The 17,904-nt window shown below is 38.5% G+C and overlaps 1 protein-coding gene across 1 annotated transcript in view; it reads right to left on the bottom strand.

The window, feature by feature from the left end:
* LOC101395103 (ankyrin repeat and sterile alpha motif domain-containing protein 1B) overlaps nucleotides 1-17,904 on the bottom strand; it is a 75,947-nt gene that overhangs the window by 40,155 nt on the left and 17,888 nt on the right. Inside the window, exons 3-5 of the mRNA XM_014780224.2 lie at nucleotides 14,406-14,477; nucleotides 7,831-7,959; nucleotides 5,883-5,954 (exon numbers count right to left, since the gene is read on the bottom strand). Coding sequence (XP_014635710.1) covers nucleotides 5,883-5,954; nucleotides 7,831-7,959; nucleotides 14,406-14,477 — 273 coding nt within the window. The remainder of the gene's footprint in view (nucleotides 1-5,882; nucleotides 5,955-7,830; nucleotides 7,960-14,405; nucleotides 14,478-17,904) is intronic.

Genomic DNA, 17,904 nt, shown 5'->3' with positions numbered 1-17,904 from the left:
GGGGAAAAAAAAAAAAAGAGGAGGATTGGCAATAGATGTTAGCTCAGAGCCGGTCTTCCTCAGCAAAAAGAGGAGGATTAGCATGGATGTTAGCTCAGGGCTGATCTTCCTCACACACACAAAAAATTTCCTTTCTTACATCAGGAAGGCAGATTTCTCCCTTATTCTCATTGAAAATAGGTATTTCTTTTTCTTTCTTTTATTTTTAAAAGAAATTTCCTTGAGCACAAATACCTGTGAACAATCCTGTTAACTACAGCAGAACAGCGAGTCCGATTTCAGAGAGTATTAAACTGAATACAATGGCTTACCTCTTACAGTAGCAGTTTCCTAATGGTATACGTAATTAGGGAAGTGATAGAGTACTGTAAATTAGTGATAATTATACCCTGGGGCAAAATCAGGGCTGGGGGCTAGAGTACATGTAAGTCCAGGGAGGCAAAATGGAAGAGGTGAACCTCATCCGGCTGGAGCAAATCTCTAATTTCACCAAACATTGTACATCTTAGAATCTTTGAAGTGGGAGCTACTACTACCAAAGAAAACACTGAAAGGCTAAAACAACCTACTTATTGCTTTGTAAAGTCCAGTCTTGTGGACACATTATTTAAAAGAGGCAGCTCTCAATTGATTTAGGAACAAATTACCTCCCCAAAATATAAAACTGCAAAATTACATATACCATCTTATCTACCGTTTCCCTTCATTTTGTCTCCCTTTTGGCAATGGCCTTTAAAAACTGGAAATAAGAGTGTAGGATTCCTAAGTTTGTGAATACTCTCTACATATTGTGTATATAGAAAACCAGGGTAATGACTGGGACACTGCCATTGTTGGGGAAAAACAAATGAAATAATCCAAAGCAAATCTATCCATCAATTTACTTGTTTTCCAAACATTTGGGGGAACAGGTCAACATGTTTTGAGATTTTGGTGACCTAGACCTTTTATAGGCATTACTACTGATCCATCACAACCACCTCATAAGGTAGGTATTATACAGCAGGCCCTGGGAATACAATATGTATGGCTCCCACCTTCTAAGGGGCATGGCATGACGGACCAGATGTTCATATAATGTGATGTGAGGTGTGACAGAGGGGAGGTGTCGTGTTCCATGGGGGACATGTTAGGGGGACATCATATTCAGGATCCCAGAGCAATACTTCCCCTCAGGAATCCTTTCAGAAATGAAGACTCTGTCTCTAAGCACAGATTTAACTGGAAAACCCAACCAGTAACATACAAGACAGCACTAAATGAATACGTTCCGATTAAACAGATATTTTTCACAACTCTTCACACATTACTAATATATGTTTTCAGATTTTAATTTTAAATAGAAATGTCTGTAAAGCTGTCATGGTAAAGGAAATAAGCAGCCAAATTTACTACTAAGGAGCAAAATAATTCACAGAAATCATTCTTCCTAAAAGTGTGCCTCAATATCAAGGCATATCTAATCTCTTAGGCTTTTATTAAAGAAAACTCTAAAAGATCAGGCAAAAATTGCAATTTTACTTAAAAAAATGATCAGGGTTTAATGCAAGTTCCTATTGATTCTTCTTCACTAAACATAATTCAGAAGATAATTTTAATAGGGATGTTATTTAGGGTTTGGATCGAGGAAAAAAAAAATCTTAAGAGGAAAACCTGCATACAAATATTTATAGCAGCTCTATTCATAACTGCCCAAACTTGGAAGTGACCAAGACGGTCTTCAATAGGTGAATGGATAAACAAACTGGGGTACATCCACACAATGGAATATTCAGTGATAAAAAGAAATGAGCTATTAAGCCACAAAGACATGGAGAAACCTTAAATGCATATTGCTAAGTGAAAGAAGCCAGTCTGAAAATGGTACATACTATATGATTCCAACTATATGACATTCTAGAAAAGACAAAACTATAGAGACAGTAAAAAGGTCAGTGGTTGTCAGGGGTTAGAGGGGCAGAGGAGAGGAGAGATGAACAGGCGGAGCACGGGGGATGTTTAGGGCATGAAACTATTCTGTATGATACTGCAATGGTGCATGGAATTATGCGCATTTGCCAAAACCTCAAACACTGTATAACACAAAGAATGAGCTCTAATGTAGACCATAGACTTTAGCTAATAATAACATATCAATATTGGTTCATAATTGTGACAAATGTACCACACCAATGCAAGATGTGAATAATAAAAGAACCTGTGAGGGTGGTGGTGGTGGTGGATGGAGTATGCATGCACGTGTGTGTGTGTGTGTGTGTGTGTGTGTATGAACTTTTTGTGCTTTATGCTCAATTTTTCTATTAACCTAAAACTGCTCTAAAAAGTATTATTAAAGTACTATTAAAAAAATCTTACAGCAGTTTGAAGAGGAAAAAGACTGGTTAACCTGAATGAAGAGAGAAGTGCTTCCATATTGTAGAATGATGTGAATTACTATCGTCTCACACATGGTAGTTTATTATGGCATATTTTTAATTGAAATAATATGTGTATAATAAAACACTAGGAGATTAGTGTAGAATTATCCTTATCTCAGCACTGGAGGGGACCTTAGAGATGAATAAACAGGTTTAGATAAACTTAGAAATTAACCAATCGTGACTATCAAACACTCCAAATTTGTCTGAGAAGGGAAAACTGTTCTTGGTTTCTACTGGGGCAAAGGGAATGTGTTCAAGTAGGTGTTGTGGAAAAAAAACATTTTCCAGTCACTAAGAATGCAATAAGAACTCTCCTGAAATATTTATCTATGTTAACACATTGGAACGTACCCCAAATTACTACATATGTCTGTACCTAAGTGGTTTCATTTAACCAGTGCTAATCTTACAGACTCTCTGAGGGTTCCTAAAGCAATTTCTTTATCAACATAAATGATCCACCTTTTCAGCTATTTTAAAACTCAGGACAATTAATGTTCCATGGGCTCATGAGGGAGGTGGTACAGCCTGGGGTTCGGAGTGTGGGTGGTGCAATTAGACTGCCTGGGTTAAAATCCTGGTTCCACCACTTGCTGGCTTAGGCAAGTCACTTAACTTCCCTTGGCCGCTGTTTTCTCATATGCAGAGTGGGACAACAGCAATACTAACCTCATGAGTAAATGCATTAATGCACATAGTTCACTTGTGCAGCCTGGCACACAGCTTTCAAATGTTACCTGTTATTAATTCTAACGAACTGATTTTAGGAGACCATGACTGTACGTCATTTTTGGGATCATCTATGATGATTCTTAAGGTTGACGGCCATGTGAAGATACCTCTATGGCGATACTTCTGCTACTCTGGGATAATTAAATGTTCGCACGTTGGTCTCCTCCACTGGATGGTGAACTTGGTGAGAGCAGAAGCTAAATCGTGGTCATCTTTGTTAACAAAGTCCATTTAAGAAAGTATTTCTCAGAATAAGAAACCACATTGATTTACTTATTACCAGGAAAGAAATTTTAATTTCAGCTAAAATGTGTACCGTTGAATTGAAAATTTCTTTTTATTTAAATTAAAAGAGAAAACCAGGTAAAGCTTTAATCTACAATACTTTGGCCAAATAATATTACCTATCAACTTTTAAAATCATCTGTGTCCTAAAGTGTTTCCCCTGGGGAGACTTGACTGTACTGGGATATCTGGCTGAAATGCCACCATGTTGAAAACAGAGAAAACAGCAACTTCAGCTTCCAACTGAAAATTAACTGCAAGTTGAGATCCACACCATTTTTAGCTGGTGAGAGTTCTAATTCACAACACAATGGTCCCAGGTAACAGATCAAACCTGCGCTTCTGGTTTTGAAAGGCTCTGGCGAATCCAGTGAGTGCAACTTTAGCTCCTGTATCAAAGACTGATATTTATTTACTCAAGATGGGAAATAAGGGTTTGTGATGCTGGAAGAAGCAATAAAGTTCCTATTTTCATGTAAACTACCCAAAATAAAAAGCAAGGGCAGCAAACCAGAAAAATGCCCCAAAGAACAGAAGAATGACTTCTAAACAGACGGCCTTTTCTGTTTCATTTTAAGCAACAGACAAATATTTAACTAAATTATTCTCTACTGAGACTATCAAAATGGCTTTACTCTTGCTATCAGAATGGAATTTCAGATCCACTTAATTTCAAGAAATTGACTGAAATTCAAATCACAAATCTGGTGTATTTTAAATGGTGCTATGCGCTCTGTGCACTATTTCTGCTGATTACAGCATTGAAGTAGCTGGACTCAGATAATTGAGTGAAAGTATTAAATCAGAGATGCCAAATTAATTTCTTAGACATGTTCATGAATAGCTCGAAAATTATTATGAGGCTTGATGATTGAAAAACTTTCCCATTTTCTTATTGTTCATTGGTGACATAATTTAGATCAGATATATATTTAGAATACAAGATCCCCAGAATTATAAAACCAGGAAGAACCCTAAAGGGCATCTAGTCCAATGTTCTCATTTTCTAAGCAAGAAAACCAGGCCCAGGAAAAGCAGGGAATGTAGTAGTTAAATGTTTGGGCTCTGGAGTCAGACAGACCTGCGTTCAAGTCCCACATTGGCAAGTCATTCACTGTGTGACCTAGGCAAGTTCCTTAACCTCTCTAAGCCTCAGTTTCTTCATCTGTTGTACTAATCCACAGGTTTGTGGTAAAGATTAAATGAGATAAACATGCAAAGCACTCAGCACAGAAGACTGGCACGTTGTAATGACTCAGTAAATGTTAGCAGTTATTATTATCATGGCTACAAAGTGACTCGTAAGGCAAGTAAGCAGCAACAGAACTAGAACTTGGAGTTCCTGACCCATATCAGAGCTTTTTTTATCTAACCATACTCCCTGGGATAAAGATTCATTGCTCTGACAATTTAAGTATAACTCTACATCCAATAGAAAGATAACTGCATCAATCTCTCCGCTATTGAATTGATCAAAATATTAAATGGGCGACCACCTACTCAATTTCATGAAGATTCACACATATTTAGCTTTCCATGAGCAATGGATATTACATGTTTCCCTCCATAACTGTTTTAGTTCAATTCTGTTTTTAAATATTTCCCACCAAAAGCTGCTCATATAAAATAACTGACAAGGTATATTGGCCACAAATAAAAATTAGGGTTCACTCGCTAATGATCTTAAATTTGACTCTGGTTAGTTGCTCTATGGAATAAGTAGGATATTCTCAATTTGTACTGTCAGTCAGATATTGCCATATCCTCTCTACGTCTGTCATGGAGAATGCAAGAATAAGAAATACAGGAAAGAAAAAGCTAAAGTGGGTCTGCAGTATGAGTGAGATTTGGTTTGGCTAATATAGACCCCCAGGGATCCAGCAGCCACCAATCACAGGCATTCAGAATTGCCATTTTTGTCAACATTGACTGTCCTTATAGGATTCAACTTAGAGTTGAATGTTTTTCTTATACTAAAAAAATGAATAATTAAGAAGCCTCGTAAAGAATACTAGCTTTATATAATAGGCTTTCAATACTGCTGCATTTGATAATTTTTAGTTAATTGGAGTTATTTTTTTCAGTAAATATTCTCAGATTGTCAACTAGGTGCTTAAAACATTTTCTTGTAATAAACTAAAGATCAGTTTTCTCATTATCTGGAGAAAGATCAATGTATATACAATTAACTCTAAATCTTTAAAAATAAGAGTAAACGTAATATGGTATAAATATATAAATACATCAAATAGACATTGACTCAAACCACAGTGAGAGAAGCTCATGTATAAACATGAACAAAACTCAAACACCTTTTTATGTAACACCAATGTGATTCAGCAGACCAACAGACGAAGAAAATAGTAATTTGAAAAGCGGCAATTTGTATCCATACCCGGTATTTAGTATTCAGCAACTAGAAATAAAATCGCTTGGCAAACTTACCCGCATTTTTGCACAAGCATCTTGGGTTGATTCTGTCCCCCTGAGCTCTTTTATCAGCATAGAACCTAAATACTAAAATACAAAAAAATTCAATGATTTATGAAAAACAGCATACATATGAGAAGTGATTTAAAAACAAATTGTGTAAGTACTACTAGCTAGGTTTCCTGGCTGTAAGTTGTTGCACAACTTTTAAAAACTAACAGTAACTGATCCTAACAAATAAATGCATTTATGGAGAGAACGCAGCAGAATTAACCACAGTTCTGAAAGCTGGGAATTGCTCTTTATAATAAAACTGCAGCATTTTCTAAAGATGCCATCTTTCAAATCACATTTAACTGCAAAATGGGGGCATCTAAAAATGTTTTTCCTTTTTTTTGAGGCAGCAATGTCTGCAAAAATAAATCACACTACTATCTATGTAATTACAGGGTTGTATGAGACAGCTGAGACGCTGAGCAACATGCCCCCCATTTGGGCTTAGTTGGCTGCCTAGGTAATTAATGTTAGGCTGTTCTTAGGCGGGGATGCAATTCTGGACCTTTTTCATTCACAGCTGCGCGCACTATGGTTGATCCACCTGAGAACGGGATGGGAGCATGTGGGGAGGGAGAATGTCACTCTCAGTGGTTCCATAGCAGAGAGAGCTGAGCCCCTGGTGCAAACTGGAAGGCTGAACGGGGTAGGAGAAGGAGAGTCTCCTCCCAGGAATTACCAAACACTTTTCTGTTAGGTGATCAGATCCAATGCTGCCTTGGTACAAAACACCACCCGCTCAACTTCTGGCTGGGGGCAAATTGTTTTTAGCAAAATGTCGATTTTGCCTTTCATCAACTGACTTCTCCTCAACCTTTTGAAGCTTCAACAGGGCTCCTTCCTTTTATCATTTTCCCCTCTCTAATTTTGTTCAAAACCAAAAAAGCTCTATATGTCTTTTTTAAAAAAGTGAATTAAAATAATTATTTTCCTGACATGACTGAGGAGACCATGGTACTCTGCAAAAACGGGGCTGGGAATCAGTCCTGTAGACCCAGGAGGTGCCGAGTTGAAGAGGACGTGCAAGGACACTACAGCCGAGAGCTTGGTCAACAGCCTCGAGGAAAGAAATGTTCAGAAAGGCTCAGGGATTTGGTGTTTCAGCTTTGGAGGAAGAAGGAGCAATTTCAATCCTACGGTTTTTGGGACATTACTATTGAAATAAATCCAAAGCTTCAAGATAAGTAAACAGTAAAAGAGGTGCAGAGAGCACAAAATGAAAAAAAGCCTAAATTGCTATGAGATAACCAGAATGCCCATATCTTAATCAAATTAAGGAAATGATCTTGGCAAAATCCTTACCTTTTAAGTTATCAGGAAAGTTTGTCCTAATTGAAATGTTTCTTTTTAAGAGGGGCAGTTTCGATGTGTTGCCGAAGGTTCAGTCGCTTTTCCTGCTGTTGTCATGACAACCACCAGTGCCCCTAAACCTATGGTACCTTTTGAACATTGACCTGTTCATATTACAATTGTCAGCTAAGCCTAACTGATTCCCTCTCCTATTAAAAAAAAATATCCAGATATATAATCCTAATAATGACAAGGAAAAGAATCTGATATTTACATAAAGGGGTAGACCCAATGTTCTGAGATCATTGAGTGGAGACATCTACATGCTGTACATTTTTACTCATTTCCATTTTAAGATTGTGCTTTATCACATATCATTTAAGATATACAGCTATATAAGAAGAAGGCAAAACAAACCTTAAGCTTACAGGATTAAAAAGTTTGTAAATTTGGACTTTCTCTGTGGATAGAAGGCTACTTTAAGAAAAAGAGAAGGGGAGAACATTTTAGGAATTTCAACGATGGACATTTTGGTATATTTTCAATACAAAAGTAAACAAGTCAGAAATATATCCTCTATCCCCACTGGTACCCGAATACTGAATTCAAGGTAACTTACAAAAGCTTTGTAATCACAAGACTGGAAGATGAGCTTTTCTGGGTGGTGCTGCCAGTACTGTACTGGAGTTGAGGCTGTGGCTTCATTTGGAGGTCGCAAAGTAATGGAAGGTTCTCCCCAGTCTCCTGTCTGAAAATCACATTTATTCTAGAGGTAATACGAGCAGTAGGCAAAGTTCATTTCCTATAGCTAGCCTGAGTTCCATTCATACATGTGTGCTGTAAGTGTGCAAATGTGTTTGGGTGTATTATACATATATAAATACTTTTATTGTTTATTACTGTTTTATATTCCTCAAAGCTGAGTTAATTTTTGAGATGTGAAAGAAGTTCAATTATTCTATTTATAGAATGACACGCTAAGCTAAGTAATTTTAAAATAAAATATGAAGATATTCCTAAGTGATTTACTAATTTATAATTTTCTGTTACACCAGAAAAGAACATAAATCTTTGAAAGACTTTTCTGTTTTTATCTTGACTGTTTGAAATTTTTAGTTTGAACTGCTTTTATGTTCAGAATACACAGTTCCATAAATTTCAGTTCCCAAATATGACATGTACCATGTACTTTGAATAAATTTATATCTCTGGAGAAAGGTATTGCGTGATACTAAACAAATTTTAGAAGAAAAATATAGTAATGGATGACAATAAGTTTCTCTCATCTGAATTCATTTGTATTGATATGATGCCACTGTGATTGTCTTGGATGTCTTCAGTTACCTTCCTCAGAAAACCTAAAGCACAAATGAAGATTAACCATTTAAATACCAAGTTTGGTCATATGTGCATATGCCTGTGTTTGAGCATCCTGATTCACAGATACAAGCACACTCACATATGATGGTATATCATATAATACATATGCCCACTACGACAGACCTAAGACAGAAGGACATCCCATCATCTTATTTATCATTTTCCATGAGGTTAAGCCTTGACCTGTTTTATTACTGCAACAGTTTAGTGCGAGCATCTATAGAGTCAAAGGCATGTGTTGGCAGGTCTTTTATGGGCTCTAGTCTGACTTAGTTATTACACATGAGAGATTTCTCACTCTTTTCCTTGGTAAAGATCCTGATATTTTGAAATTCAGTTCTTTGTTCTAAATTGGACATAACTAAAACTAGACAATAGGCAGATTTCCAAAGCCATTCTCTTTTAACCTGGATTTGGTTAGTCTTACAGAATTACTAGAAATTACCTTTCTTGAGAGTTGGAAGACTATAAAAAAGGTCTCATGAGCTCTAAAACCAAACAAAACCTTGGCTAGAGATCAAGTTCCACAGAAGGACTAGGAAGAGGCTTGATACTGTAGGATTTCTTAAGAAGAATTTTAAAGGAGTCTAGGATAAGAATGCAAAATTTTGGATGTAGGTATATGTTTGGGATCAAAAAGAAAGTCCATAGCTTTCATTAAATTCTTTGAAAGGATTTAGAAACCCTAAAAGGTTAAGAACCACAGTTCTCCAGGAACAGCTTAACTAGGATGTGTGTTTTGGGGAAGTGGACCAGCATTCCAATTTTCTCTGTGCAGTCTGAATTTACATTGGGTGGGATATGAGGTGGCTGCCAATGCTAGAAAGTGTTAGGCATAGGCTTTGCCTTCTGGACACTTCTAACTGGCTTTTTTAAAAAAGGAAAATTCTAGAGCCCCTCAGGAATGCACAGGCCTTTTCATAGAGGCAGAGAGGCTGAAGCTTTTCTCCTTGAGACGGATTACTCCCAATCACAGGAAGAACAAAGTTAGCATCATGCTATTTCCTTGCTTCTCACTGGAGTGTGTGAGCAGTCAGAACGCCTCTAGCTCCTCTCTCGCGCTCTATTCTGAGCTACCCTGTGTGTTAGTTTTTTCTAGCCGCTGATTTACTTGCATATAGCTTGGTTCTCCTATCCTCTGTCTATTGATAGTTAAGACTTTACTTGAAATATTTAGCATTTTTAGACAAAAATGCTATGTTTTATGACCCATCTCTGACTCATTCTTGACTTTCCTCTTTTTATTTACATGAATTTTTATTTTGTAAAAGCAATAAGTGACTGCAATTAATTTTAGGATTAAGTTTTCCTCTGACTTCCTATTTTGTTTTTTTCTTTTCCTTCTCTCTCAAATGCCTGGATCTTTATCATCTCTCCAGTATTTATTTCAACTGGCTGTTATTTGCTCTTAAAATAAAAAAACAACTAGTATAAAATTCAAAATGTAGGCTATGTGGATTTCAATATTATTTTGAAGCTGAGTATAATAACTTTTAAATGATAATAGTTAAAACTCTGGAAGCATGCAGCTGTGAGTTCTTAATCAAAAGCTCTTCCCAAATCTAGAAAATCATCCTCTAATCTCCATTTACGTTCTCCCCCATTCTCCCCCCTCCCTCCATAAAGCAATAACAACATAGCAAACAGGTGTTGTACATTTAAGTCACAGGTAACATCGTTAACAGAACAACAGAAGTTTGCACGCAACTCCGAGTAATGATACAAAAGGAGGAGCTGGTTGACATCAAAAGATCCTTCGAGCCAGTGTCTGCTCACGTGACAACTCAAACCAAGCATCAGCTCTTCATGTTGGCCCTGTCATAGTTTAGATGAGGTATACACTGGGCAAGCTCAACAGGCAGTTTTCAAAAAAGCCTGAACAGACACGGCAGGAGGTAGGGGTACCATGTGTTGCAGGGCAAAGGCTGGGAAGAGGGCTAGGGGAGGGGATGGGTGGGGCGAAGCTGGGGTTATGGGGACAAATCAGGTGTTAGTACATTAAGCATGCAAATAATATGCAAACTCATTCTCTAATTGTTGAATTAACTCAGGCATTTTTATAATTAAACTTCAATGTGAGTTTCATACACTTAAAGCAGAGCTACAGCCAAATGCTGATCCAAATATTTACACCATCCACACGAGTCTTAGCAGCCATTTCGGGAATAACAAGCCCCAGCACATACCACCTCAGTCTGGAAATCACCCCAACCTCTGATTTGATAACCACGTGAAGACATTCATGGCGCATCCATTTAACTCTGTTTAGGCAGCGCCATCATCTGCTCTCCTATGACTCCACTTTGTCCAGGAGTCACAAACCACCTGCTTTGAATCGAGAGTGATCTGACAGGGCCTCCCTTACGTGCTATGAGGGGAGATAATTACAGGGAAGAGAAATATAATCCTTACTTTATTTTCTTTGTGGCCTTGAAACATTGCTCCAGTCCAAATATTTTTTAATTCCTTACAGGGACTGAATCTACCTTTCTGGAAATAGAAACTGAGTTTTGTCATACTTAGTGCTATTTCCAGACATTCATTTTCCAACAGAGGGAAAAGTGTTCTTAAGACTGAATTTATAAGAAAAATTTATTTTTTCTTATTCATCATCTCATTTTTTTACCATTAGATCTAAGAATATTTAGAAGACTCAGCTTGTAGGTGTTGATTTTTCTCTTTGGAATTAACTTAATGGGAATGGATGGACTTGGCATTATGCTACTGTAAAGGGCAGATATGGCCCTGGCCCAGGATTCAGCTTTACCTGGTCACCCGACAATAAAAATGAAAGACTTCAGAGAACAAGAGTGCCTTAGGTCTCAGCCCTCCTGGAGGCTGAGTTACAGCAGGAAGGAGCTATGGAGGGGCGAGGTAGAGGAGTGACTATATGGAGTTGCAGAAGAGGCCGAAAAGCAAATAAGGGTTTTTGCCTCACATATAAAATAATTTCAAACCGTGAAGCCAAGTGTTAGGTCTTGTTAAATAGTGACATTCATAAATAGATAATACCTGTATTTCTTCAAGTAAATTTTAAAAATTAATAATGTCCCAGTTTAAAAAATGCTCATTAAATATTAAATAAAAATCAAACAGACCTAGAAACTCTTTTGCCACAAATAACGGTTTGAATCAAAGCTTATCTTTTTTTTTTTTTTTTTTTTTAAAGATTTTATTTATTTTATTTTTCCCCCCAAAGCCCCAGTGGATAGTTGTGTGTAGTAGCTGCACATCCTTCTAGTTGTTGTATGTGGGACTCGGCCTCAGGATGAACGGAGAAGTGGTGCCTCGATGCGCACCCGGGATCCGAACCCGGGCCGCCAGCATTGCAGCGCGCGCACTTAACCACCAAGCCACAGGGCCGGCCCAAAGCTTATCTTTAATGAAAAGTAGATCTAAACATGGGTAACAGTGACGCAATAAGATTTAATTAGAATAACAAAATAGGAGAAGTTTGGGGTAAAATTCTGTCATATTTTAAACTATTACTGACTGGCATACTCTTTAAAAGGCTTAAATAATTACAGAAGAGAAATTAAAATGATTCAAGGCACTCTTACTAAATGTATTCAGGTTATTTCTTTATTCTCTATTCTTAAAATACTTCAAGAAAACCTTTCTTTTAGGTTTATGTATTGAAGGATCTTAATATTACAAGAATTTGAACATGGCTTAAAACCTTGTTTACTTTGTCTGTATTTCCTTTAGGATATATCATTTAAACAGAGAAAAACGTACATCTTGACCCCCTCAAACTCAAATAAAAATTAACCTTCTAATATAAAGGAAAAACATCATTTGAGATCAGAGTTTTAAACAAAGAACTGCTTCTGTTTAACGGGTATTCCAACGCCAACTAGAAATTCATAGCCTGGCTGAGTTTGAAGGACTATAATTGGGTCATACCTAACACAATGTAATTAAATTAAATGTCTCATAGCACCGACTGGAAAGTATAAAACCACTAACTGAATTTAGTTATAATACACACAAAAAATTCACAAAAGTCTATAGATAGATTTTTATTGATGGCAGATTCCAAAATGCAGCTTTTACACTTTGCATTATTTCAAAAGGTGGTAAAACTACGTGGTTTTAGTTCATATGCACCAGATTCCTAAGGCAAATTCTAAAACATCATACCATATAGCTATCTGCCAAAAAAAGGGAAACTGAAGATATCACATGTTTTATCTGCCCTGAGAATACAAAGGGGAAACATTGTCTATATTCCTATTTTCTTCTTGAGAAAAAAGTTTCCTAAGGATGTCAGTAACTAATTAAAAGCCATGATTATGACTTAGCTTTCTAACATGAACAGAAAGGTACAGTACTTTCCAAGTCTTGTATTATTCTTTCAAAAATTTTTTAAAATTAGGATTTAATTGTTTTTTTAATAGAAGCTTTTAAGTCTTTTCTACTGAGAACTGCTCCCACCTACCTGCTTGTAAATTTAGATATGAATATTAACAAACATTATTCTTTACTTCTTCAGAACACTTAATGAAAAACTAAAATGATTTTAAATGATTTTAAATTGTTATTTTAAGGTTTCACTTTCAATAATTCTGACAAATGCCAGAGATGGGTTACCCAAACATCCATAAGATATATGTGATTGCATTTACGTTCCATTATCTCTAAGGCTTTGGAGAATGCTACAGACAGCTCCATGCTTATAAATATGCATACATGTATGTGGAGGTACGAAAGCAGGATGCTGCAGAAGTTCTTTTAAAATAGCTTATAGAATAAAGAAGGCTAGTTTGGTCAAATGCAGTTGGTTACACTGAATTTGTTCCTTTTGATGATAAAGAGCAGAGATGGACACTTCTGAACACGAAAAAGCACTGGTCAACATTTATGGGTTCGGGAGGAACTGCTGGGTCACTGGAGCACCAGTACCAGGCAACGTATAGACCCCACGGTCCCCAAGAGCCAGAAGTCCCATGCACAGGAGGAGGGGTGTGCCTGATGCGGCACCCCAAAAGAGGCCTTCGCATGCCACCCCAAGAGCTCTGTTAGCGATTCTCAACCAAATGTCTCAACCTCCCGGACAGCAGGCTATCCAACGGGAAAAATTGAACAGGAGGTGAAAATAGGATTGTATTTTAAAATACAAAACGGGAAAAAACCAAATATGAAAATGTCTACTTTCCAAACCAAAATGATTTTTTTTAAAGTACACAAAGGTAAAAGGTGAACATTTGAATATTAAGCAGCTCAGAGTAAAATGGGTCACGATTTGTACTGTCAGATGGAAAAAGGCTGAGAACCACTAGCTGTAATAGTGCCTCTCCTGGCTACACTCCTCCCACATTCGCATAAAATTTATACAGAATATCATGCAAATCATACTCAAATATTTCTCGCAAGTGAAGCGCACAAACCTGTGAAAATTGTTAGACACAGTGGGTTGAATAGCCCATGAACATGAGGAAGTACAAAACGGGGCAGAAAAACACTGATATATACATGTATATATATACATGTATATATATCAATTTACCCTTTTCCTTTTTCCTGTAAAAGCAAGTTCACACAGACACCTGGGATGAAAGCCAAAACTCACGTGGGACAGATTTTAACTATAGACTTGAAAACCAAATATGTTTCTCATTTTAGGACAATGTTTGCATGTCAACTCGTCACAAGGCACAGGGAATGAAGTATAGTAGACAAAATCTCAGGAGTCATTAGACGTCACAAATTTTCTGCATTGCCAGGACATAGTCCCTATAGCTATTGACAACACTTTGCAACACAGTACATAGCGCAAGTTCAGGAAGAGAAAATAACCATTTGTAACCTTACATTATGAACCTGATGGATGGCTGAGAAAGGAAATCCAGCGTTCTGATTCGTCCATATCTCACAGACAGACGACTGCTGATATAAACAGAAAACTATCTCATCTTGTCAATATTTAAAACATGGCAGCTACCAAGGTAGCATCAAGGAAGGGAAAGAGGAAAATAATAAAAAGCAAAGAATCATATGTCTTAAAAAAAAGAAAAACAACTCAAAATGGTTTAGGGTGCCCAAGGTTTAATCATTGACTTCCAAGTCATTCTTTTGCTTAAAAACATTTTGGGCTGGCTGGAAAAAAAAGACCATTTATGCATTAGTTTTATATCAAGGAAAATTACCGATACATTTACATCTCGGAAAAAGCAAAATGCATTTTACATTTGCCAAAGAGATTGGAAATACCTTCCCTCTTCACATCATTCATTTCAGGGGGTAAATATTTTCATGAAGTTCAAGAAAGATGGGAAAAAGCCTTTAACACAGGTCAAACATTTTTATTTTCTCATCTTCAAATGACAAAGAGCAATCAATGAAATAAAATGACTTTCCTGATTTAGCCATTGCTCCATTTGATAAACCTAGAGGATATTTTTCCCTCCAGAGTTCTCAAGGGCAAAACTGTGGTTAACAAAAGGAGACGTGTCAGTTTGCCACCCAGCAGTGGGAGTGTGTGGTGGCGCAGGTGGCAGGCAGGAGGCTGGAGCAGGGAGGGGCTGGGATGGGAAAGCTGAGTTCCGCTACTCAAGCAGAAACTTTGGGGAACAGTATTTGTGAGCCTAATGAATCAGCTCCATAATTCGGACTGTCCACCACACCTTTAACAATCTAATAACTAACAACTATTAAAAGGCAATAATGTTTGCTTGGAACCAAATGCCAGACTAACCAACACCCCCTCCCAGGAGTTATAGCAGAAACCACCAAATAAACCAACTAGGCTCCTGGCTTGACCTTTTCCGAGTTCTTTTCCTGAATTCCATCATTCTAAAAGACACCGTGAAATCGAATCACAGAAAATGGCAGAGCGACTGAAGTTATTCAGCAAGACCATCGCCAGAATTCACAAGCAGGCTGTACAAAGATCAGTGCAGGAAGGAGATAAGGACATAGCCACAAGACGGTTTAGAAACCCAGCAAAAACAATATCATCAGCAAACGAATTATGGAAAAGAAAGCTTATTCCTGGCTAAATGATTCCCCTACCTTCACCCTCCCAGAAACGCTCACCAGAAATTTAACATCTCCCTCTCCAGTTGGCATCTCCACACACATCTATATCTTTGCTTTCCATCACTTCTGTCATCTGGATGGCTTGCTTGGGACAGACTGTCAGGTAACTGGCATTCTGTTAAGGAGGTAAGATCCCCAGGGTCTGACCAAAAGGCGCCTCCAACCACCTCCCACTTAAACCAGCCCTGCTATTCTTAGTTCCTTCTCGAAACTTCATGCTATTTTCTCCACAGGGGCATCTTCCTCTCCTTACCTTACAAAAATTAATTCTCTAGCAAGTTTTTAGGCCCATTAAACCCTGAGCCTCGTCTACGACGGTGGTCATCTGATTTAAATATGATAACTCCATGCTTTAGCGGGATTACCATCTCAACGGGCACAAAACATACTTCTAGGATACCCTTGACCTTTTCAGCACTTGCACTCACAATTCTGAGCTAATTCTCTTACATAAATCACATCCTCTACAATGTTCACAGACTTTTAGTGCTAGAAGTAACCCAGGGACCACCTGTTATCTGACAAAGACACTGACATTCAGAGAGGTTAGGTGGCTTGCCCAGGTCACATGGGGGGAATGTCACAACATGTCAGCCTGCCAGGATAACTAGCAAGGAGTGCCAGCCGGTACTGACTTCACCAGAAGACAGAGGGACTCGCCACTTCTTTGGAACTTGTTTTACTGATCCTGAAACAATTATACATAAATGGAACCAGTTCATGGAATAGTCTCAACTCCACATGGGTTCAAATACCTGAAAGTTTTACTGTTTTCCAATCATTACACCAAATGGGCCAGGCCCAGTCTCCCTTCCCTGGTGGGCACCAGGCCATTTGACATTTTGGGCAGACTGTATAACTTCCTGGCCACTTTGAGTCACTAAAAATCCATTTTGCATAAAACTCCAATATCATATCTGATTCAAACTTTGCCCTGCCTCACCACAGGCCATTCTTGGAGTTTACAAAACCTGAGGTGGGTAAGAGAGGCTTGATCCGCACTTTGTCCCCTCCTCTGCTCTTCCCCTAGAAGTAGGGAAGGGTGGGGTGGTACAGTCAATCTTGAATGCCCCCCCCACCACGTTCTACCTCCTTCATGCCCTTTGTTGGGGAGAAGGGCACAGGAGAAGGACAAGGGCCTCCTCCTTATCTGGCTGTGGCTGAATTCTCTCTGATGGTTGTCACTGCTTCTCAGGGTAACACTAACTTGGCCTCCAATGCCCTCTTGTGAGCATGTGCCCCAGTCCGGGTTCTACTGTGAACCCGTCTGAGTTCTTTGGAGGGCTCTGCTGGGGTATGGGGAGGGGTCCCCACTGCATAGTTCCTGACGTGAGAAATCTGGTTCTAGCCTGACCCCTCCCGTCCCCACTTAGCCCTCCTAGCACACATGCATGTCCCTTGGGTGGGACGCAGGGAAAAGGGTACAAGCCCAGCCTCCCTCTGCACGCCCACCTGCTTCACACATATACATCCTTATCACTCACACAGGGCAGGCTGCTCTGGGACCACTCCCCCTCTTTGCCATGACATCTCCCTCTAGTTCTCTTTTCTTCAGTTCAGGTTGGTGCTACATGCATCTGCCTGCCAGAAGTCCACCTGTGGAAAGAGATGCCAATTTCCCCTTCTGGCAGCCTCCCTCACCCTGGATGAGCATTCCTCTTGGAGCCCTTCTCACTAGGCTTCGTGTGTGAGGGGATGCGCTCTCTTCTCTCCCGTGGAAAGGGAGGAAAAGTCTCAGCTCTTTTCACAGCAGCTCAGACAATTCTCTGCCCTTCCCTAGCATCAATCTTCTGCCTACATGGACAGCTAGCTGACTGTGGCAGAGCAGGGTTCACCACCTCTTGGTAAACCTTGAACAGGGTGTCTAGCTCCATTATTGGCAGCTTTTCCTTTAGAATGTGTGGTACTTAATACCTACGGGTAATTTCCCACTTAGCATCCTGTTACATGAATATATCTTCCAACAGTCACAGAAAGTTACTGGAGAGTTAAGGAGGGAAGAGAGGGTCTCATGCCATACTTATTTTATTTTAAAAAATCCATATAAAATTTTTCTCAATGAAGGAAAAACCTCACCTCTAGTCATATATGCTGAAGATAGTCCATATGTGGCTTATACAGTCATGTGCTGCAAAATGACATTTCAGTCAATGACAGACCCCATATATGACAGTGGTGTCATAAGATTAGAACCATATAGCCTAGGTATGTAGTAGGCTATACCATCTAGGTTTGTCTAAGTACGTTCTTTGATGTTTGCACAATGACAAAA

This window comes from Ceratotherium simum, chromosome 25 (assembly GCF_057802395.1).
Source record: "Ceratotherium simum simum isolate JZ-2026a chromosome 25, ASM5780239v1, whole genome shotgun sequence".
NCBI classification, from domain to species: domain Eukaryota; kingdom Metazoa; phylum Chordata; class Mammalia; order Perissodactyla; family Rhinocerotidae; genus Ceratotherium; species Ceratotherium simum.
The sequence above is the reverse complement of the archived record's forward strand: the minus strand, read 5'-3'. Positions and strand labels throughout refer to the sequence as shown.